Source organism: Budorcas taxicolor, chromosome 5, assembly GCF_023091745.1.
Source record: "Budorcas taxicolor isolate Tak-1 chromosome 5, Takin1.1, whole genome shotgun sequence".
NCBI classification, from domain to species: Eukaryota; Metazoa; Chordata; class Mammalia; order Artiodactyla; family Bovidae; genus Budorcas; species Budorcas taxicolor.
In genome coordinates this window covers 15,685,930-15,709,913 of record NC_068914.1, presented here as the reverse complement: position 1 = coordinate 15,709,913, position 23,984 = coordinate 15,685,930, and the positions used below count along the sequence as shown (strand labels likewise).

The window sequence follows — 23,984 nt, the reverse complement described above, 5'->3', positions numbered from 1 at the left end:
CATTATTCCATTCTTTTTAATGGCTGAGTAGCATTACACACGCCACATCTTCTTTATCCATTCTTCTCTCACTGGACATTTTGGTTTCCGTGTCTTCGCTATTTTAAACAGTGCTGCTATGAACATAGGGGTGTGTGTATCTTTTTGAATTACAGTTTTGTCTGGATATGTGCCTAGGGGTGGAATTGCTGGATCATGTGGTAAGTCTATTTTTTTTTTTCTTGGAAATTTATTTTTATTTATTTATCTGTTTTTTACTTTACAATATTGTATTGGTTTTGCCATTTGTTCTGCCTACTGGCTATACCAGTTTACATTCAAATGGTGGGTTATTTTTGTTTATTACTTTTTCTTTTTTTGTATTTTCCAACTGTTCTACATTGAACATATATATTAGGACTTGATTTTAAGCTGGAGGAACTTGATGTATACTGAATACATATTTTGGTCAAGTGCTGAGTGGCTGAGTATCATTATAGAATGGACCTCTGGGATACTAAGTAAATCTGGAACTTTGTAAAATAAGCGTTAAGATTTTCATATAGGTTATAGTCTTTTCATCTTTATTTCTGAGGTCCCCAAAGCTCTGAAAACTGGAAATTAAAAAAAAAGGTTTGAGATAGAATTAATTTGCCAGCAAAACTTGGAACAGTTGTGAGGCTCTCTATAGTATTTATTTGTTGACACAAATGTGTGTGTTTTGTTGTAGATATATCTGCTTGTTAATGGCATGCTGCATGAAACCTTCCTGGGCAGTTTACAAAATATAGTACATAGAGTGTATTACCTTCCTAAAATTCACAAACTTCTGAATCTCATAAAATTCTGGCCCTAAAACATACCTTGCCCCAAGGATTCAGTAAAAGGATTGAGGGCCTTTTGAAAAATTTAAATACTCAATTTGTTGTTGTTGTTCAGTCGCAAAATTGTGTCTTACTTTGCAACCTCATAGACTGCACAACACCAGGCTTCCTTGTCCTTCACTATTTCCTGGAGTTTGCTCACTCAGGTCCATTAAGTCAGTGATACCATCCAACCATCTCATCAAACTCTGTTTTCAAAAATTCAGTTTTTTAAAGTTTACTATTGTGAGGAAACAACAGTTTCTCATCAGAATCACTTGCTAAAATATTCCTGCAGTCCCCATTCTGCTAAATCACTTCAGTCATGTCTGACCCTGTGCGACCCCATAGATGGCAGCCCAGCAGGCTCCCCATCCCTGGGATTCTCCAGGCAAGAACACTGGAGTGGGTTGCCATTTCCTTCTCCAAGGCATGAAAGTGAAAAGTGAAAGTGAAGTCACTCAGTCGTGTCCGACTCTTAGAGACCCCATGGACTGCAGCCTACCAGGCTCCTCCGTCCATGGGATTTTCCAGGCAAGAGTACTGGAGTGGGATGCCATTGCCTTCTCCGGGTCCCCATTCTACGTGTCAATAATTCTAAATCAATGCTTGTTTCAAAGGTATTGTTTGGCTAGTTCTACCATAGTACGTGTGCTGGTTATGTCATTGAGTTATTAGGTTTTTTTTTCCTTTCTGATAGTAACTGACTAAGGTAAAGACTTCAGGTTTTTGAATTTCACGATTTAGAAGGCGTATTTCACTGGAAGTGGTCTCATGAACTGAAGTTTCAGGTACTACTTGAAGATGATACCTTTTGAGTATTTTCCAAAGCAGATTTAAAGTTGTTGCCCTCTCTTGTATGTTTTACTTCTGGTGTTTTTGTTTGTATTTGTGCCGTCACATGATTTCTTTAAAAATGTTTCCATTTAGAAAACAATGATTAGCTTCCAATGTAAGAACATTTGAATTTCCACTTGGAATTTGGCTTTCATCGCATGCATGCCGATTTCACCACCTTCTGTAGAAAAAGAAATTGTGTATAGCAATTATGTAAGAAACCCAGTTTGCTTACTTATTAACAGACTCTCACAATTTTGTCTGCAAGCCACACTTAGTCATTAGCAAACCCTGCTATTTTTCTGTGTTAGCTGCAAATACAAGATTATAGATCTGGAAGTAGCCTATGTGATCACTGATCACTCACAAAATTAGCGATTATTGGAAATGATATTGAAGCAGTTACTTGACTTTTTTGCCTTCTGGAGGCTGAGGCTGGACTTTGTTGTATCCCTAGTAGAACCTGCCGGGGTCCAGCCCCCGCAGGGTCCAGGGGAACCCGAAGGGAAAACGGCGTTGGCGATTGATTTAGAGAGAGATAAGGAAAGAATATTGTAGATAAGAAAATAGAGGAGGGAAAGAGGCTGATATTCCTTGGTTTACATAGAAAGCCAATAAAACTCCGAGACAAGAAGTTTGCCCTGTTCATGGAGGCCACAGGTGCCCTCCCGGTCTCCCGAGGAAGTGAAGACGCAGAACGTCTTCCCGTTCAGGGTCTTAGAAACCCAGGCAGGTAGGTGAACGCAGGGAGCCTCTATGCTCCAAGGGATCAGCCTGAAAAAGAGAGGGAGAGAGAGAGAATGATTGACACGGGGAGACCAAGCTGCTTCAGTGAGCGAGGCCCAAAAGCTTTATTTTTCGAAAGGTACTTTTATACCTTGCCTTATACATAGAGGGAAATGAAAGATGCAAGGTCATACAGAGTCAGCTCAAACATTCCAGCAGTTTTGCCCTTATCGAAACCAGGATTTTTTTCTGCAAACCTTTACCACAAATGATGTTGTGTACATTATCTTCTGGCCTTGGAGGCCTGTGAACATTTTATGACCCTCTTTTGATAAAGGCTGCTCAACCAGAAAACTTATTTTCCCTCAAAGTGTTTTTTCTTTTTATTTCTAATCTATGTTAGCCTCAGAAAATGCCAAACAGAGTTACATTTCACAGAGTAAAGGTGCAGTGAGTTACAAGAAAGAACCAATTAGCTCAAAAGTCTAATGTGGTTAATTTCAAGGCTACACTTGTTTTCTTACATTCCAACTATGTTAACTAATGCACTCCCAGGTGCACAGTGGATAAGAGATATGGGAACTTAGCAATAAGCATTGGCCCTTTAATGAAATCCTATACCAGCACTACTTTAATAACTTTTAACTCTTTGAAAGGCTCTATGTTTTAGGCTTTCTGTGCCTCTCACAGTTGGGAGGCTGTAAATAATCATATGCGTAGCTGCATGAGTCTGGATATACCTGCCAAGCAAGCTAGAATGCTAACAGAGGGGGTTTGATTTGAAATATTCCTCTCATGTCCAGGAGACTTATTAGCTAGAGCCCTAAGTTGATTTTCTCCAGAGAAAGGTGGTCAGGGATAACCCCCTGTATGTCAGGAAAGTTGGTGAAAGACACAAGATAGTAAGACAGACAGATTCTGGTCTTGGGGTAGATGCTCGAGAAGGCCCAGGGAGACCCTCAAGTCCTGAAGCCTTGCTTAACAGTTCTCTTCCACATGACCTTTGCCATGGGTGGGATCTCCCGTGCTGGCTCCCGGCAAGAACCATTTCTAATTCTCTAAGAGACTCAGTTGACTCACAGAGCGGGAAGTCTAGCCAAATATGACTCATTCTAGGAGTGCATCCCTAGCTTCTATTATCCTCTGGTATTGAATTTATTTCTCACACAGGCCATCTTAAATGTAGTAAGACAGACAGCATTTTTCATCCCTAAGCCCACAATCTCATGAGCCCAAAGGCAAGACTTTCCACATCTGTTTAATGGTTTTGAGAATATTCTGATTGGCCCTGCCTGGGTTACATACCCATCATTGAATCAGTTAGTGTCTCAGAGGTGGGGATTTTGGCCAGCCTTGGATGTACCCTTACTTTTTTTTCTGTGTGCGTGTGTTTATACACGTTGGGGAGTGTATGGATGTTGAGGAAGACACTATAATTAACAGCTCTACCAGGAACTTGAAGGGTGCAGGAGGTGGTATCATTCTCTCAGCAAGAGAAAAATTCATTATGGCACTTAAAAAAAATATTTACTAAAATAAACAAACAATCCTTTCCTGTCTCCTGCTGCCACTGGAAACCTCATTCCTCAAGGTCTAGACAAAGCCTATCTTCCTTATAAAATTTTCCTAATCACCCAGCCTGGGAATGGCTCTCTCTCTGGTGCTTGGTACTTTATGCTTGGTATTATTGCAGTGCACAGTATGTGCGTGTTTTATCTTGTCTACTGCTACTTGAAGTCAGGAAACTAGTTGAATAACTCTCAATGCTTTATAACTAATTACTTCATTGCAACATAGGCACTACATTTTTGTTCAATGAATTAATTAACTCTTTAAAGAGGTTTGAAGCTTATCTTTGTGGTATTCAGTGGTGCAAAATGGAATAATATATTGACTGTAAATTGTTATCTGTTCAGAAGAGTTGATAGAACTCTTACCTGAAAATGTTTCATGGTTCTTGGACCTTTGTTTTTTATTGTCATGTGGAGTGAGCTTGTGTGTGAAATAAATCCAATGTTGGAGGACAGAGGCCAAGAGATGCACTCTAGACTGCATTTCTGTTCTTACTGATGACTGTAGTGAGCTTTGACTATAATAATCATTTCATGCATTTGTCCATAGGGGAAATTACCTCAAAATAAATATATTTCTCCTATATTAATGGCTTCCCAGGCGGCACAGTTGGTAAAGAATCTGCCTGCCAGTGCAGAAGATGCAAGGGACTCGGGTTCCATCCCTGGGTCCGGAAGATCCTCTGGAGGAGGAAATGGCAACCCATTCCAGTATTTTTGCTTGGAAAATTCCATGGACAGAGGAGCCTGGTGGGCTACAGTCCATAGCATTGCAAAGATTTGGATACAACTAAGCACGCAAAACCAACCAACCAACAACCCTATATTAATAGAAGTGTATTATTAAGGCCATGTTGTCAGTGTTTTCTTTCTTAAAATAAATACAGTACAACTGCTTATTTGGTGGAGAAATGAATTTTCTGAAAGAGTGAATTTACACAGAACTCAGTGACCGATCAGAATGGTCAGTCTTTTCCCTCTGGGTTTGCAAGTCCATATTTAGTGAGATTATTTGCATTGTAATAAACTCCAAAAGCACTGAAGGTTAGCAGTATTGTTCTTGATTTCATAACATACTGTGTAACAATGTACTATGTAACCAATAAGTGATATCCCAAAATGGTCTTTTTAAGAAATTTGTCTCTATTGACTCATCCAAGAGGGGTCACTTGAAAACTATTGAAATAGAGCAAAATAATCAAATTCAGATGTCTTAGGGTTCTCAAATTCCTTTAAGCTTGATGTAGCAAAGTAAATAGTTTTACCCTTTGAACCCTTGAGCTAAAGTTTGGAAAGCCATGTTAAGTTTCTGAGTTAAGCAAGTTAAACAAGAAAATTTTATCTTTTTAAACAAACAGTTCAAATGTGTTGTCTTTGAAGTTAACCACATTAGAGATTTGAACATTTTCTTATTTTGTAGGCATGGCTGAGGAAGTCTTTGGTTCCTCCTAAAATAGAGTTTTTTAGAAACTGTTTTTCTTTGCAGAGCTCACTAGAGACTCCTTCTACTTCACTTCTATGTGTGAAGCCTGAATAAGCTACATTCCTGAGAAGACTCGTTAGTATCCTGTAACTATCACGTCAGACTCAAAGCTCTTTAAATGCTCTCTTGTTGAACAAGATGTTGCTTCTTTTTACTCATAAAACAGGTTAAAGCAGGCTTTCTTAGACTGCTTTTAGGAGCTTTTAGCTGCTTTTGTTAGGCTTCCCTTTTAGGTGCTAATTTGGTATATCCCAAGAATGCCAGGGAATCTGGTGTGGGTAGGAGTAGGAACAGGGGTGGGAAGAGATGTCTAGGTGTGCAGACTCTAAGGTAGGGTAGGATCTCATAGAGTTGAAGTTTCCTGCAAATCTCAGTATTAGCCAGATGTGGTTTCGAAACGATAATTTACCATTTCCACATGATTTTTTTTTAAACTCTGAACATGTTTTAGACCCTTTAGGTTGTTAGTGCCTGGGGAGGTACTTAAAATCAGTCTCATATTTACCTTGTGTTTAGAGAATTGAAGCCCAGTGAGGTTAAATATATTGGAGAAGGAAATGGCAACCCACTCCAGTATTCTTGCCTAGAGAATCCCAGGGAAGAAGGAGCCTGGTGGGCTGCCGTCTATGGGGTCGCACAGAGTCAGACACGACTGAAGCGACTTAGCAGCAGCAGAGGTTAAATAAGAGTCGTGTAACATAGCTATTAAGTATCTGAAATGAAATTTGATGCCAAGGCTTATAATTTCTCATGGTCCTACTTTCTAGAACAGGAAATGAAGTATCATTCTTTTTTTTAAAGATAAAAATAACATGAATACGTCAATAACTTTCACTTACCTTTTCTTACTGATCCTCTCAAGGCCACCAGGTAACTGCTTTTTGCTGAGGAAATAGACCCAGGGAGGTTAAGCGTCCCTAAGTAGTAAGCTCCCATTTCACACTCAGGACATCTGATTCACATTTCTTGGTGTGTGTATTACACTCTGAAGACAGAAATTGAGAACTTGTCAAAATTAATTCTGTGTGTGAGAGATAAGCACACTATTTAAGGAAATTCTGTTTTCTGTTTGGTAACCTTGTTTAGATCTTCGTCTTTCAAGTTCTCTTATTCACATATGGAAGTGTCCAGCCCTCCTCACACCCTAAAATAAACTTGTGGGATATACTTAATTGTATGCTTTGCAATGGATTAACTCATTGAACTTCAGTTTTGAGCAGGTTGTATTTTCCATTAAAAGCCTTTTTTGCTTGGCATAAGCCAATTTTGCTTATGTTTTGAGAGTTAAAATGTTCCAACTAAGAGAACAATCTCTGGTAAGTTTTTATTTACTTTGGAGATTTTGTGCTTTTCTCTGATATTGGTGATTTGAATGTTATGACTTAGCATTATTAATTATAATAATATGGAATAACCATTACTGTCCACAGAATTTAATATGCTCAAGATTATACAATAAATGGCAGAGATAGGGTTCAAACCTGAATCTGTCTTAATGTTTAGTAATTAGCTCAAATATTCAGGTATTATATAAACAGTACAGCAGGAATCAATAGTGATTTGTGGGATTAAAAAAAATAAGCCCTTTGCTTCAAAAATATTCCTAAATTATATATGAAACTATTACTAGTAATCTAAATATCTATTAATCTTAATATTAATAATTTAAAATTTCATAAAAATATTCTACCAAATCTGAGATGGCAGTGGTGAGGATTCTTTTTCATTAGAAAAGACCTGCAGCCACAATTAGTCTTGGACCTCATTCAGAAAAAAAGCAACATTTTTAAAGAAATCATAAAATGTTCAGTTAGCCTACTTTTAAGGATATGACTATAACATTTCATTAAATTCAACTGATACTTAAAAGGTCAATTTTATAATGCTTGAGAACCATAGGAAAAAGGAAGTAGGAGTAAGAAAATGCAGATATGTGAAAAGAAGAGGGGAAGTAAAAGGAAGTGATTTAAAAAAAGGATTCAATTCCTCTTCGCTATTTCTGATTTCTGCATCACTTCCAACATCAGACATCTCTGCTTTTCAGCTTTTCGCTCAGCTCTGAAGTGTGTATTCGAGTTTGTGAGAAACTTCTTGTTATGAACTGTAATACCTGTGGTCTCTTAGGATGGTATAAGGAAAAAGAGCTTTGTATTATTAATCAGAACACTTGGGTCCTATTAAGGTTTCTGTCTAGGTTGGTGTATACACCTGTGAAGTGAGTAGTCTAGATTAAAAAGCTTTTCAAACTAGACCATGAATCAATTTTGGTGTAGAACAAGTGGTATTTTATAAAAGGAAAATAGTGTCAGTGTATTGGATATGGTAAGGATAAATACTGCTTTGTGAAATATTTCTGTTATGTGTATTTACGGAGTGTTAGTTGTAGTGCAAAATGTATTTTCACAATGAGTTTGATTTTTCTGTCCTAAAATTTAGAGGCTTCAAAGAGCAGCCATTTTATTAGAGTTAATGGTTTTATAGGTCAGGAGTAGCTGGCTAGGATCACTTGGAAGTATTTAGCTGATAATATGGGGAAGGCAGTGGCACCCCACTCCAATACTCTTGCCTGGAAAATCCCATGGACGGAGGAGCCTGGTAGACTGCAGTCCGTGCGGTAGCTAAGAGTCGGACACGACTAAGCGACTTCGCTTTCACTTTTCACCTTCATGCATTGGAGAAGGAAATGGCAACCCACTCCAGTGTTCTTGCCTGGAGAATCCCAGGGACGGGGGAGTCTGGGGGGCTTCCATCTATGGAGTCGCACTGAAGCGACTTAGCAGCAGCAGCAGCAGCAGCTGATAATAGGTCTGGTCTGTTTTGGTAGAGGTGACTGGAAATCTTGGCTGGATTCCTCTTTGTGTAGTTTGAGTTCCTCTCCATGTGGTGTCTTCATCCTGGTAGTTGGATCTCCTTGAGAGAAGCTCAGGTCTCCAAGAGACCAAGGCAGGAGCTGGCAGTGCTTTATGGCTAAAGCGTGACCGAATTTGTCTATCTAAGCTTTTAATTCTGCTGCTGTCCTTTGAATGATGATTCATTTCAATAATCTACTCCCCTACCCTGCCACTTGCACAAATAACATTGAAAAATGTGTCAACTTTTGGTTTCGAAGTGCAGAGTTTAAATATGTGTATTATTTTCACATGGTATATAGTGAACTTTAGGTTTTTGGAGAAATAATTTAAGGTCTAACCATTTTTGTGGAGTCCTAAGTTTGTTACCTAATGCTACCTAAAAGAACTGCCTTCTTATAATGTTTGGAGATTCCATTTGGATTTAATTACTTCTTCCCTTCACATATAGTCAGTCTGGAGCTGTTATGCTTTGTTGAAATCTGGAAAAGTGCGAAATCTGTTCCCACCAACCCCTATTCCACTTCACAGTAAAGAAAACAAAGCTGTTAAACGTTTTTGTTATAAATCTAAAGGTTGTTATCACAAGAAAAAAAATCTTTGTGTATGGTTACGAATGTTAACTAGACATTTTGGTGATTATTTGCAATATATACAAATACCGAATCATCTGAAGCTAATACAATGTTAGGTGTCAATTATACTTGCAAAAAATATATTCATTTTTGTAAAATGTAGATTTTGTGATGTATTTTTAGCTGACAGAGACTTTCTAGAATAGGACTATTCCCTATGATGGAATTGTAGAGATTTTTTTATATATACTTTTTATTCTGTATTGGGGAATAGCCAGTTGACAATGTTGTGTTAGTTTCAGGTGAGCAGCAAAGGAACTCAGTCATTCATACACATGTATCCATTCTCCTCTTAACTCCCCTCCCATCTAGGCTGCCAGATAACCCTAAGCAGAGTTCCATATGCTATGCATAGGTCATTATTGTTCATCTATTTTAAATCTAGCAGTGTGTACATTTCCATCCCAAACTCCCTATCACCTCCCTCCATCCTTCTTCCCAAAAGCTGTAGGGATTTGAAGAAATGTCCATATCAGCGTATCTGCCCATATTTGGAATATTAATAGCAGTCTTTTAGGACATAAGTAAAAGGGATTGATCTTACCATACCCTTGGCTATTTAGAATCCCAGATCTTGAAGCAGTGTTTGAGTTTCACCCCTGGCTTTTTGGGAATGGGTTGGGCTGGTTATTTGACAAGTTACACTGGAGAGTGATTATTTTTTTGCCTCTGTCTGCAGACAAATGTCTTGTTTTTCAGATAAACCACATTCATTTTAAATGTTCCTCCACCTCAGACTATTCTTTCCCATCAAGAAAGACATGAAGATAATCAAGATTTCCTTCAAAGTGATAAAGGAGGAGAATGTGGAAAACGATAAGAATTTAGAATGAAATTCTGTGCATTTAAAATGCCAGTATTTAAAAATAAATATTAAAACCCACCCTCAAATGAAATGGGAGTGGGAATACTTAGGTATATTTTAAGCTTGTAAATAGGCTTGTGAAGATAAATGTCTTATCTCAACCCCTGGCAAAGTGATATGTTATAGATGCTTGAAAGAAGAAAGGGAAACCGCTCAGTCCTGTCCTCTTTGCGACCCCATGGACTGTAGCCTACCAGTCTTCTCCGTCCATGGGATTTTCCAAGCAAGGGTACTGGAGTGGGTTGCCATTTCCTTCTCCCTCCCAGGTTTCCCAGTAACAGTGAGACTACTATCATTACCACCTCCACTGCCATCACTGCTGTATAAACTTCCAAGTGTTTCCATTTTAAATGCTTAGTTATTGCAGGAAAGCAGTCTACCCTGTTTCTACAAGGAGGGGTTGCGCTGTCTCTCTGCACCCTGAAATCCAATTTCAGGTCAGTCTTTAGGCTGATGAGAGCCAGTGCCAGTCTGTCCTGTCCTAAAGACTGTGGGAGAAGATGGCCCTCTGCCCATGTAGTGGGGTCGAAGACAGGGCCTTCAGATCTAGATCAGTCCTCATAAGTGGAAACTAGGAGATTGCTGGTTACCGTTGTTAGAATACACTGTTAGGAAAAAAAAAAGCCCCATAACACTGAATAAGAGACCAGTTTCATAATTTCTAAAAATCTCAATAGAAACTGTTGTTCCTTAGAACTCTTTGGATAAAGCTGCATATTTTTTACTCTTATTTAGAAAATGATAGGCACCGGTTAGTTAGAGGACATACCCAAGGATAGCATGAATATATAAAAAAATTTTTTTCATACAGTGGAGCCTTTTGTGGACATTTGTGCTTTCAATTTAAGAGTCTTGAAAGATCTTGCTAAGAAATAATTTGTAATTTTCCTAAAGCCTAAATTTGATTTGCACAAGATGAATGGCTGAGATGGGATATTTTTTTAGTTTTATAGTAAATTGAACCCTTGTATTCATTGTGTGCCTCTGAATTCTTGCAGAGTGGTAAAAAAGATATTTTTCTTTGTCAGAAATCAGTCTTATGATTTTGACAGAAATGAAATTGTGGTTGAAATTTAAAAAATGAAGAGCTCTAAGAGATATTTCTTGGTGGCAATTAGGAGTCTTGGCCAAATTAAAGATAAAAATGGCAGATTCATTGTCTGCTTAGATTTAACTATGAATAAGTACACATGGAAAAAAAAAGAAGCAACTTCTGAAAGTATTTCCTATGATGCTCCAGCTAATAAGAAAGCTGTTACTGGACTATTACATTGTATGGGTTGAAGTCAGAGTATAGTGGTCTGAAACTTGGATATTTATAAAAGTCTCAGACTTATCTCCGGAGAAGGCAATGGCACCCCACTCCAGTACTCTTGCCTGGAAAATCCCATGGATGGAGCAGCCTGGTAGGCTGCAGTCCGTGGGGTTGCTAAGAGTCGGACACGACTGAGCAACTTCACTTTCACTGTTCACTTTCATGCACTGGAGAAGGAAATGGCAACCCACTCCAGTGTTCTTGCCTGGAGAATCCCAGGGACAGCTGAGCCTGGTAGGAGGCCGTCTCTGGGGTTGCACAGAGTTGGACATGACTGAAGCAACTTAGCAGCAGCAGCAAACTTACATCAGTCTGTCTTGGGTTTACTCTGATCAAACACTGTATAGTGGTAACTAGTCCCAGTTCTGGAGTCATACTACCAGAGTTTGGATTTCTGCTCTGTAATGTATGACTTTCAGCAAATTATTTAACCTCTTTGAGTTTCAGTTTCTTTAAGTGTAAATGGTGATAATAAAATGTCTTCTATTACAGTTAGAAATTCAAATGAGATAGTACTTGAAAGATATATATAGCATGGTTCCTGGCACATACTAACCCCTCATTAAGTTGTACCTTGGAGAAGGACATGGCAGCCCACTCCAGTATTCTTGCCTGGAGAAGCCCATGGACAGAGGAGCCTGGCAGGCTACAGTCCATGGGGTTGCAGGAGTCGGACACGACTTAGCAACTTAGAGAGTGACTGCTAGCAGGTGACTGCTAAGGTAGAATGGTTCCCCTCTTAGGGTGTTGTTCAAATGAAACTGCATATACAATTATGGACAGCTATTAGTCTATTAATAGAAAACAGTAGGCACTACAGAGTAAGAACGACTAGAAAGAAAAATCTGTTTCCCAAGTTTTTATTTCTATCCCTGACCACTCCTAGAACTTGTCCTTTGAACTTGATTCTTGCCTTTTCCATATATCTTGGTAATAGTAGCACCATTACTCAATTTAGTCCAAATTTACCCAATGTAGTCTACAACCTAGGAGTTACTCTCGATTCCTTTGTTTTCTGTACTCCCCTGTATTTTGCAAGTCCTGTCATTCTACCTCCAAAATGTCCACTTACTTCTGTGTCCACCACTATTTTTGTGGTTCAAATCAGAATTATTTGTCATCTTTAATACTGTAATAGGTTATTTATTTGGTTGCATCAGGTCTTAGTTGCGGCATGGGAGATCTAGTTCCCCAATCAGGGATTGAGCCTGAGCCCCCTGCATTGTGAACACAGAGTCTTAGCCACTGAACCACGAGGGGAAATCCGTGTCACAGGCTTTTAATTTAGTCTTTCTGCCTTCATGCTCCTGTGATCCATTCTCTGCACCATAACCACATTCTTTCTTAAAACAGTATCAGATCATGTCATTCCTGTGTTTAAAACTTAATTAAGTGTTTAAAACTTAATTCCTGTGTTGCTTATAACAAAATCTAAACTTCTGAGGCTCATCAAAACTAAGACAGTCTGCTTCTTCTCTGACTACAGCCTTCCATCTCTTCCTTGCCTTTCTTCACACTGGCCTTCCAGTCACTTTAGTCATGTCTGTCTGGAATCCCTTCCCCACTTTGCTCTTCTTTGCTATTTAGTTCCCTGCTACTGGGGGCCTTCACTGACTACCCACTCTAAATGAGCCTTTCTCTGTGTTGATCTGCTGGCTTTAATTCTCTGAATAGCACTGATGAGCATTTAATGATCTTATTTATTTTGTTATTCATCCCTATCCGCTCACTAGAAGGCAAGTTCTTTAAGGGCAGTACATATTCTTGGTCGTTGCTAAGTCTCCAGTGTTTTGAGTAGTAGAGTAGAACTCAGGAAATATTTGTTGAGCTAATGAGTGATTGATCCCCCTCCCCCTTTTTTTGGCTATGCCTTGGATTGTGGGATCTTAATTCTCTGACTAGGGATTGAACCCCTGACCTCAGTGGGGAAAGCATGGAGTCCTAACCTTCTGGACCACTAGGAAATTCCTGAGTGATTGGGTCCTAAAAGCTTGTTTGTGAAGTACCAGATTTATGGTAAAATAAAAATAAGAAAAAATCTTTTACATAGAAACTATACTTCACCAGATTACCAGCAATACTTTGAGTAGTGCTATTTATTCTGTGATGTCCTTTTTAGATTTTTATGTTAAAATGCCCTTTTATGAAATGATAGTGCTGTATTCAATTATGTAATTTATATATTCTTGGCAGCATAAATAATTGGGAAGCTGTGTTGTCCTATACTTTTAGGTTGGAAGTTTTCTTTGACTTTTAGAGATTTGTGGTTCACTGAAAATAAAGAAGCACATTTGTGGGTGTTCTTGGGAGGGAGTTTTGCTAAGAATTCTTACTAAATAAAGTTCAATCAATCAAATGTTATTATATTCTTCAGATTCTTCTGGGAAGTAAATTGTCAGTTTCCATTTAAAGATTAGGTTGTGTTTGAATATGTCATATTAAAGTGAAATGTGACATAAGAATCTACAGACAATAATTTAAAGGAAATAAAAATAGCGAACCTTTTATATCTTTTGAGGTAATACATTTAGCAATGTTTCTTTGAATGACCTTGACCATAATGAAAGCTAAGTAAAACTGTACACATTTTATTTTCATTAAAACTGACCAATTCTTAAAAAAAAATCTACCAATTTGTATTGAGTCACAAGTGGACAGTTTTTTTTTTTTTCCCACTGTCCAGTAAGAACTGAAAGGGACCTGAGATGTTGACTGTAACAAATGACCTTGCATTTCAGATAAGGAAACTAATGGTCAAAAGACATACTTTTTTTTTTTTTTGGTAGGCCTAGTCTTAGAATTCCCACCTCCTTATTCCTGTGCTTCCCTGGTGGCGCTAGTGGTAAAGAACCTGCCTGCCAAGGCAGGAGGTGTAAGAAACACAGGTTCCATTCTTAGGTATGGAAGATCTCCTTGAGGAGGGCATGACAGCTCACTCCAGTATTCTTGCCTGGAGAATCCCATAGACAGAGGAGCCTGGCAGGCTGTAGTCCACAGGGTCACAAAGAGTTGGACAGGACTGAAGTGACTTAGCACGCAGGCATTCTATTTTTGCTTAGTTAGGGATGTAATAAATTTTTGCTACTGTTAATGCAAAATGAATAGTATACAAATCCTTGTTTACATTTGCTCTGTTTTATCTGATAGTTGGCTAAAACATGGAATTGGTGACACGTATTACCACAAAGCTTTCTAGAAATGTACCATTATATGGAAATACTTGTTTTATTGAACTCTTAACAACAAACTGGTTGTGTTGGAAGAGAACTTTGCTATTGTTTTGGGATTGGAAGCATTTGTTGAAAAGGTAAGTCTACATATTTGTTATGGTATCCGTAAATGTACTTATTTAACTATTTGGGGATTAGCTATCTACGTGCTTATAGTGGCAGACTAGCCACATGATTAGATAAATAGAATATTTGCTTATCTATCTTTCCATGAGAAAATTATTCTGACCCACTGATCTTGATTCAACTCTTTGAATTGGAAGAAGGTTCAGTCAGTTCAGTCAGTTCAGTTGCTCAGTTGTGTCCAACTCTTTGTGACCCCATGAATTGCAGCATGCCAGGCCTCCCTGTCCATCACCAACTCCTGGAGTTCACTCAGACTCAACGTCCATCGAGTCAGTGATGCCATCCAGCCATCTCATCCTTTGTCATCCCCTTCTCCTCCTGCCCCCAATCCCTCCCAGCATCAGAGTCTTTTCCAGTGAGTCAACTCTTCACATGAGGTGGCCAAAGTACTGGAGTTTCAGTTTTAGCATCATTCCTTCCAAAGAAATCCCAGGGTTGATCTCCTTCAGAATGGACTGGTTGGATCTCCTTGCGGTCCAAGGGACTCTCAAGAGTCATCTCCAACACCACAGTTCAAAAGCATCAATTCTTCAGCACTCAGCCTTCTTCACAGTACAACTCTCACATCTATACATGACCACAGGAAAAACCATAGCCTTGACTAGACAGACCTTAGTCGGCAAAGTAATGTCTCTCCTTTTGAATATGCTATCTAAGTTGGTCATAACTTTTCTTCCAAGGAGTAAGCGTCTTTTAATTTCATGGCTGCAGTCACCATCTGCAGTGATTTTTTTGGAGCCCAAATAAATAAAGTCTGACACTGTTTCCACTGTTTCCCCATCTATTTCCCATGAAGTGATGGGACGGGATGCTGTGATCTTCATTTTCTGAATGTTGAGCTTTAAGCCAACTTTTTCACTCTCCACTTTCACTTTCATCAAGAGGCATTTTAGTTCCTCTTCACTTTCTGCCATAAGGGTGGTGTCGTCTGCATATCTGAGGTTATTGATATTTCTCCCGGCAATCTTCATTCCAGCTTGTGTTTCTTCCAGTCCAGCGTTTCTCATGATGTACTCTGCACAGAAGTTAAATAAGCAGGGTGACAATATACAGCCTTGACGTACTCCTTTTCCTATTTGGAACCAGTCTGTTGTTCCGTGTCCAGTTCTAACTGTTGCTTCCTGACCTGCATACAGATTTCTCAAGAGGCAGGTCAGGTGGTCTGGTATTCCCATCTCTTTCAGAATTTTCCACAGTTTATTGTGATCCACAGTCAAAGGCTTTGACATAGTCAATAAAGCAGAAATAGATGTTTTTCTGGAACTCTCTTGCTTTTTCCATGATCCAGCAGATGTTGGCAATTTGATCTCTGGTTCCTCTGCCCTTTCAAAAACCAGCTTGAACATCAGGGAGTTCACGGTTCACATATTGCTGAAGCCTGGCTTGGAGAATTTTGAGCATTACTTTACTAGCGTGTGAGATGAGTGCAATTGTGCGGTAGTTTGAGCATTCTTTAGCATTGCCTTTCTTTGGGATTGGAATGAAAACTGACCTTTTCCAGTTCTGTGGCCACTGCTGAGTTTTCCAATTTTGCTGGCATATTGAGTGCAGCACTTTCATAGCATCATCTTTCAGGATTTGAAACAGCTCAACTGGAATTCCATCACCTCCACTAGCTCTGTTCGTAGTGATGCTTTCTAAGGCCCACTTGACTTCACATTCCAGGATGTCTGGCTCTAGATGAGTGATCACACCATCGTAATTATCTTGGTCGTGAAGATCTTTTTTATACAGTTCTTCTGTGTATTCTTGCCACCTCTTCTTAATATCTTCTGCTTCTGTTAGGTCCAGACCATTTCTGTCCTTTATCGAGCCTATCTTTGCATGAAATCTTCCCTTGGTATGTCTCATTTTCTTGAAGAGATCTCTAGTCTTTCCCATTCTGTTCTTTTCCTCTATTTCTTTGCATTGATTGCTGAAGAAGGCTTTCTTATCTCTTCTTTCTATTCTTTGGAACTCTGCATTCAGATGCTTGTATCTTTCCTTTTTTCCTTTGCTTTTCGCTTCTCTTCTTTTCACAGCTATTTGTAAGGCCTCCCCAGACAGCCATTTTGCTTTTTTGCATTTCCATGGGGATGGTCTTGATCCGTGTCTCCTGTACAATGTCACGAACCTCATTCCATTGTTCATCAGGCACTCTGTCTATCAGATCTAGGCTCTTAAATCTATTTCTCACTTCCACTGTATAATCTTCAGGGATTTGATTTAGGTCATACCTGAATGGTCTAGTGGTTTTCCCTGCTTTCTTCATTGTAAGTCTGAATTTGGTAATAAGCAGTTCATGATCTGAGCCACAGTCACCCCCTGGTCTTGTTTTTGTTGACTGTATAAAGCTTCTCCATCTTTGGCTGCAAAAGTTAAAAGTTCCGATTGACTGCTTTTCCCTAGAGTGACAAATAGGATTGAAATAAATTGCTTAGAAAATTGATCAAAAGTTTTTTAGTAGTTACTCAGTAGCTAACCATGTGTTTATTTGTATGTGTATGGTTGAAAAAAACTGGGTGGAAGAGAGGGTAGGGAAAGATTAGAAAAAGAGCATGAAAAGCTGAGGAAAGGAACATGCCACGAATGGAAAAAGCTGCTGCCTTTATCTGGAAAGACGTGTCTTTTATCTTTACCAGATTGACTCTAAAAGAAGGATCACACATGAACCCTGTTTACTGAAATAACATCTTTATATCTATACCTGCAGAAATGAACTGTTACCTAAGTACATTTTAGATAATACACTTTTAAAAAGTTGTGTTGACTGGTTATGAGTACAAAAAAACCCCCCAAAAAACAAAATATTGATTGTTAGATGCAAAGTGTCACTTCTCAAGAGTTGGTTGTTTTTTTTAAAAAAATCTTTGAATTTGATATGACTTTAATTATATTGAATATTTGAACATTGCAGACTTTTATCATCCCTTAATAACATACAATATAGTATATTTGTTTAAAAGCAGCGTTTCAAATCTAGCTTTTTTGTGTACCACCTTTTTTTCTTTACCTTTATTATTAAAAATCAAAAGTAAGTGTCAACAAAAGCATGAGTGAAAGTTCATTTATTTTTCACAGGGCCAAGTTCATGTTAGCTTTCATATCATGCTTCTCAGAGATATAATTTTAACAAGTGTGATAATAACAAAGTAATACTCATGTCTTGTGCTAAGGACTGTATTAGACACTTTACTAGAATAAATTAATTTTTAATCTTCTCAATGCCATGAAAAGCATGTAATGTGTAAACTCATGCAGGAAGTCATGTAGGGGTTCCAAGTCACTTCTGTCTTGCTACCTTTATAATCTTGCTACTTTACTTTACAGCCTTGCTACTTAGCATGGCCCACAGAGAAGCAACTGGCAACATCTGGGATCTTAAGGAAATGCAAAATCTTGACCACAGAGCTTGCTGAATCCTTAATAATAAGATCTCTCAAGTGATGTGTATTAAAGTCTGAAAAGCACCATAGTACATCCCATATTAAAAGTTGCATGGAGATTTTGAAGTTTGTTCTGAGTATTATTCCTGGTTTTGCTTTAGTTCATCCGGGTTATGGTTGTTGTTCAGTCGCTAACTTGTGTCTGACTCATGTGGGTTATCTATTAACATTTTCCATTAGTGGAGAAGGCAAACTGTTGAATTAGTCAATGTCTCCACTGCTTCAAATTGCTATCCTGCTGCTGCTTTGATTCACTTCCTGAGGAACAACTGACTAGTTGTGGACATTTGGACAGTCTCAGTCAGCCGAGGCTCTTGTTTTTAATAGCCTTTATTCATGGACTGAACACATCAGACTTACAGTGCAGGGCTTCCTTCTAGATAGGCATTTTCCAAATTAAAGAAAATAATGTAAAAAAAAGCATTTTTGAAGAAAACTTGAAATCTTTTGGAATACTTATATTTTAGATTGTAAGAAACCACAGATTTGTGTAAATTGATCTACTAATTTCGTTTTGTGAACATAATCTGTCACAGGGGCAATGATGGGTAAGAAAAGCAAGGCTGGCTTAGTAGAACAGCACTGTCAGGTAGACATGTAATGTAAGACAAAGTTAAATTTCTAGTAGCCATATTAAAAAGTAAAGTTTAATCTTAATAGGTTTTATTTAACTCAGTGTAGCAAAGTACTATTTTAACATGTAGTCAACATATATATATATAAACTATTTGAGATATTCTGTATTTTTTTGTACTGTCTTGAAAAAGTACATATTTATCTGTGCAGTGTCTCAATTTGGACGCTAAATTTTCCACAGTGAAATGTATGCAGTGAAAAATACTGTTTAATGGAATAATGTTTTACTTTGCTTTTGGTTTTAAAATTTAAACTAATTAAAAGGAAATAAATATTTAGTTCCTTCAGTCATAGAATGCACATTTCAATGTTATGTGTTGGGGTGTGTTTCTAATGTAACGGATTTCAGATTATGGAATTGAACCCCATCCAAAATGGTTAGTAAATGAATGCCACTGGAGGTTATGGTCTGTTTATATAAATATTTGTACACAGAATAAAGAGGGAATAAACAAGCTATTTAGATCATAAAACGTTTATTTTCTAACGCCCCCATGTCAGTCCTTCCCGCAGTTGGAATTGATATACTGTCTTTTATTAGTGGTTCAGACTTAGTTTCTTAAGTCCTTTTACCCCCGCTAAATTGCAAGGTTAGCGCCAAGAGTTAAGGTTCTTCCAGTTTTCTCCCTATGACTAGATGCTTACTTCAGAGCGCTGCATCCTTTTCAGGAAAGCGAGGACGTAAGACAATTAGTGTGTCAAGCAGGATAGTCTGGGCTAGTTTGGCCTGGAGGTTTTAAAAGTTACACGTGTACCTGGATAACCCGGGAACTTGCTAAAAATACCATTGTACGGGCCTCACTTTTCTAGGTTCTGATTCGAAGTTTACACTGAGACCCTGGACACTTCCTTATAAGCTGTGCTGTTTTTAAAGTCCAAAACGTTAGGGGACCACCATACTCAGCATTTGACTCTTAAAAGGCTGCGAGTTCTAATTTAACACATCGTGCTGCTATTGCCACGCGATCGATTCTACCCGGACTGAGGTTGCCAGGCGGTTGCTGTTTTTCTGCAGATGGGTTTTCAGGCTGTTAAACCCCCTCCCCGAAGACTGCCCTGACATCGCCCCCGTCCCAAGCCCTGTTAGAGCGACCTGGGCTGGCCGAGGTAGACCGCGCCATGTGACTGATAAACCGGTTGCCTTTCGGGGCGGCCATTTTTGAGGCGGGCACCCAACCTCGTGCACCGTGAGCCGGGAGCGGGGGCTAGGCAGTTACCAGCACTCAAGATGGCCACCGAGCCCGCTAGCCAGCCCGCTAGCCCGCATGCCGGCACGAGACGCACGGGCGGCTTGCCGTGGCCGGCGGCGCCCTGGGCAGGTCCTCGGGCCGCCGGCACGGGGCGGAGCGCCCGCCCCTTCCGGGCGCGGCCAATCAGCGTGAGCGACCGAGGCGGGGGCCGCCCGCGCGCGGGGTGTGTGAGGACGCGCTCCCGGGTCGCTGAGTGAGCCCAGAAGCGGTGGCTGTGGTACCTGCTGCCGCCACCCGTGCGGACGCAGAGCATCGGACGCGAGCGCTGTCGCGTGGGGCTGGAAGGTGAAGCTATGACGGCCATCAGGTAATTAGTCTGGGCGGCAGCCTGGACTGCGCGCTGGGTAGGCATTAGCCTCTCGGCTGCTGAGAACTGTCGCCCCTTCTCTTGGGTGTTCTGGAGCCTCCCGGTGCCACCGGTCCCCCGCATGTGGAGGCTCTCTGCACTTTTCATTTGGTCGTTTATGCCTTCCTCAGAAGTTCTGGGGCCGAGGCACATGGCGGAGACCTTTAGCCGCAGAGCTGAGGTGACCCTCGCCCAGATTCCAGGGTTTGAAGCTTGCTGATGAGTCTAGTGGATTTCTCATGAAAAATGTAGCTGTCTTCCCCCCACCCCCGGAATGGCCTGAGGCCTGGGGAAGTGTGACGTGCACCGGGCGTGTCCATGCCCGCGTGTCTTGCCTTCTGACAACTTCGTTGGTGGCCCAGTGCAGACCTGCAGTGTTGGCCCTTTGATGCAGGTAGATTGCCCCCAAGTTTTGAAATTGTGTGTTCTCACAGTGTTTGCTTATGACTGGAATTAGTACTCTGGTTCCCAGGGTACCATCTGTTTACCTACTTTTATCTGAGAGCCCCAGCAGAATGAGTTTCATAGTATTCAATGAGAGCAGTAAATGAAAAACTTCACCTCAGTTGCTCTTCCAGAGTTTGGAAGGTTCTTTATTGTTAATGGCCCGGTCCAGTGTCTGTGGGTAGCATTGACCAAATGGTTACCTCATGCTAATGCAACTATTTATAAAAAGAGATAAATCTAAAAAAAAAAAGAGATAAATTGCCTTATTTACCCAGTGTTCTGAACAGCCTCTTTTAAAGTAGACCGTGGCCTTCATGGGCTTCCCTGGTGGCTCAGCTGGTAAAGAATCCACCTGCAACGCGGGAGACCTGGGTTCTCTCCCTGGGTTGGGAAGATCCCCTGGAGAAGGGAATGGCTACCCACTCTAGTATTCTGGTCTGGAGAATTCCATGGACTGTATAGTCCATCGGGTCGCAGAGTCCCACACGACTAAGTGACTTTTCACTTTTCACTTTTTGACCTTCATTGTGCCAGTGAAAGGGAGGCCCGAGCACAAATTTGAAGAGAATAAATGAAATTAAATTTTGCTCTGCGAGCTTCCAGCAGCCTAAGTCCTGGTGATTTAATGGTTTCTCACTGGTGATTTTGGCTACACAGTATTTTAGAAATTACTTTAGAACCTAATCCTCAGGTAATTTAGGATGTAACTGTTGAACTTGGATGCAGTTTCTCTTAAATTGCATAATTCTATGTAAACTCAGAGTACTTACCTCATTCTGCAGAAGGAGGACGGAAATACAGTACTGAAATGTGGAGGCTTCCCAGGTGGCTCAGTGTAAAGAATCTGCCTCTTAATGCAGGAGACCCAGGAGATGCAAGTTTGATCCTTGGGTCGGGAACATCTCCTGGAGGAGGAAATGGCAAGCCACTCCAGTGTTCCTTCCTGGAAAATTCCAAGGACAGAGGAGCCTGGTGGGCTATAGTCCATGGGGTTGCAAAGAGTCTGACACAGCTGAGCACACACACACTGAAATGTGGAGATCCACATGGAAAGATTTCCCAGTAAATTATATTGGGATGTATAAATTTAGCTTTTAATGCTAACAGTATTTTAGGGTGAATTAGGATTATGCTGTTAAACCTAGTTTATGCTCCATCTCCCCATTTGCACTTTCAAATCGCATCATTTCAGTCTGCTACTAATTAGGAGTGTGGGGCAAATACTTTCCATGTTAAGGGTCTCTTCTTGTGTGGACTTAATTTTAATCTATCATCATAATCCTGGCTACTCCTTGGTGGAGAAACACCCAAATCTAAAACTTCTGCTTCTTGGCTAGTGACAACAGGATGTGTTTTTTAATGTAGAAGTTGAATGGTGGTTGTATTAAAAAGACTTGATTTTTTTTTTTTTTTATACATGTATTTTTGGCTGCCTCTGGTCTTGATTGAGGGTGTATGGGCTTTTCTCTAGTGGTGGTGCTCAGGCTCCAGAGAGCACAGGCTTAGTAGTGGCAGGCTTAGTTGCCCCGAGGCATGTGGGATTAGCTCCCCAACCAGGGATCAAATCCATGTCCCTTGCATTGGAAGGCAGATTCTTGACCACTGGACCACCAGGCAAGTCCCAAAAAGATTGATTTAAAGGTTGCTGCTAGTCTTATTTGACTCCTGGAAGGGTAGATTGTTACGCCCAAGTCACGAAATCTCCCAATGACCACCAGGGAGCCGGTATCCGATGCAAAAGCAAGAGAGTTTTTATCACCAAGCTCGAGCTGGGGCTCACACCGTTACCGACGCAGCGGCTAAGGAGAGGAGCCCCGAGTTTTGGGTTACGCTGCTTATATAGGGAATATTCAGGTGAAAGGGTAACAAAGGGGGTGTTCAGGCTGAAGGACTACTGGTTGGTTACCCTCTTCTATAGGGTCGTGTGTGGATTTCTGATTGGTTTTTTTACTTCCACGGTAGATCATTACTTCCAAGGTAAATCACAAATGTCACAAATCATTACTTCCAAGGTAAATCACAAATTCTTGAACTTAAAGTCAGGAGGTTTAACCTAAGGGCTGATTGGCTCATGCACAGTGGGGCAAGTTTAGGCAATATCCAAAGTCTAAGTCTGTTTGCCCGGTACCTTTGCAAAATGGAGTTCTTTTACAAGATGGAGTAGCTCAGGCTCTTCATAGATAACTAATAATAGTTACATTTATGCTTGTATCTTCAGATATTAGTCTACATTTTTATAGTCTTCAGTTACAGTGACATTACTCGAAGATTTTTAGATATTACCTAAAACCAGTTGCCACATTTATACCTGAGGCTAAGAAAGATTGAGTGCCTTGAGTAAAATCAGTTAGTGGCAGAGTTAGGAACTGAATCCAGATATCCGTAATCTAGTGCTCTGCAAGATACCTTTATCGAAACAACATACCACTTAAATTTCCTGAAAAGACTGTTTCTAGAACTTTCCTGGCGGTCCATTGGTTAAGACTCTTGTGTTCCCAGTGCAGGGGGCATTAATTGGAACTAAGGAACTAAGGTACTGCTTCCACATGGCACAGCCTAAAAAACTGCAAAATTATATATATAAAATAAAGAAAAAACTGCTTCTGGGAACAAAAATTGTAAAGTATTGTGAGGGACAACTATAGTAACTTTCTTGCTTTCCTATAGTCCTCCAAAGAACTTAATAACTTAGGTTTAAGAGTAGGTGTGGGGACTGCTGAAGTTGAAGCAACTTTGTATATGTGGTGACAGTTTTAAATGGGTTGGTAATCCTACAGATACCAGCTGGTTCCCAAAGAAGACAACACTTAGTGCAATTTTATGATACCTTTCACATTTATGTTTATTAATTTTCACATTTATGATGTTGCATGCGTTCCCATTTTGTACTCAGTTTGACAGTAGCCCAGAGAATGGGACTGTTGACTTGCTTGTACTGATGAAGAGAATGATCAAGGTCACTGTGCTGACGTCATGCCCAGTGCTGTTTTTCACACCACACTTAAGATAATTGCTGGTAAATATAGTAATATGTTACTCTTCATAGTGACTATGACAGAATAGAGAAATGGGAACCAGTGAGGGCCAGTGGTCAATACACCTGGGTTCTAATTGACAGTATTTTTCTGATTGAGTGATCTTTTTCTTTTTTCTCTGAACATTTGTTTTATGAAATAGTGATGGTAATGTGTGCTCACGCTCAGTCACTCAGACGTGTCCAACTCTTTGTGACCCTTTGTGACTCTTGGAGCCCGCCAGGCTCCTCTGTCCATGAGATTTTCTGGGCAAGAATGCTGGAGTGGGTTGCCATTTCCGCCTCTAGGGGATCTTCCCCACCCAGGGATTGAACCCCCATCTTGACATCTCCTGCAGTGCAGGCAAATCCTTTAACTGAGTCGTTG

The 23,984-nt window shown here is 40.0% G+C and overlaps 1 protein-coding gene across 2 annotated transcripts in view; it reads left to right on the top strand.

The window, feature by feature from the left end:
* Window positions 1-23,984, top strand: part of ADK (adenosine kinase) — a 540,760-nt gene that overhangs the window by 9,678 nt on the left and 507,098 nt on the right. The window contains exon 1 of one of the 2 annotated variants that reach the window (XM_052640202.1): window positions 19,962-20,097. The exons of the other annotated variant lie outside the window; for it this stretch is intronic. Coding sequence (XP_052496162.1) covers window positions 20,084-20,097 — 14 coding nt within the window. The 5' untranslated portion in view covers window positions 19,962-20,083. Of the gene's footprint in view, window positions 1-19,961; window positions 20,098-23,984 lie in introns of those variants that run through there. 2 annotated transcript variants of the gene reach the window in all.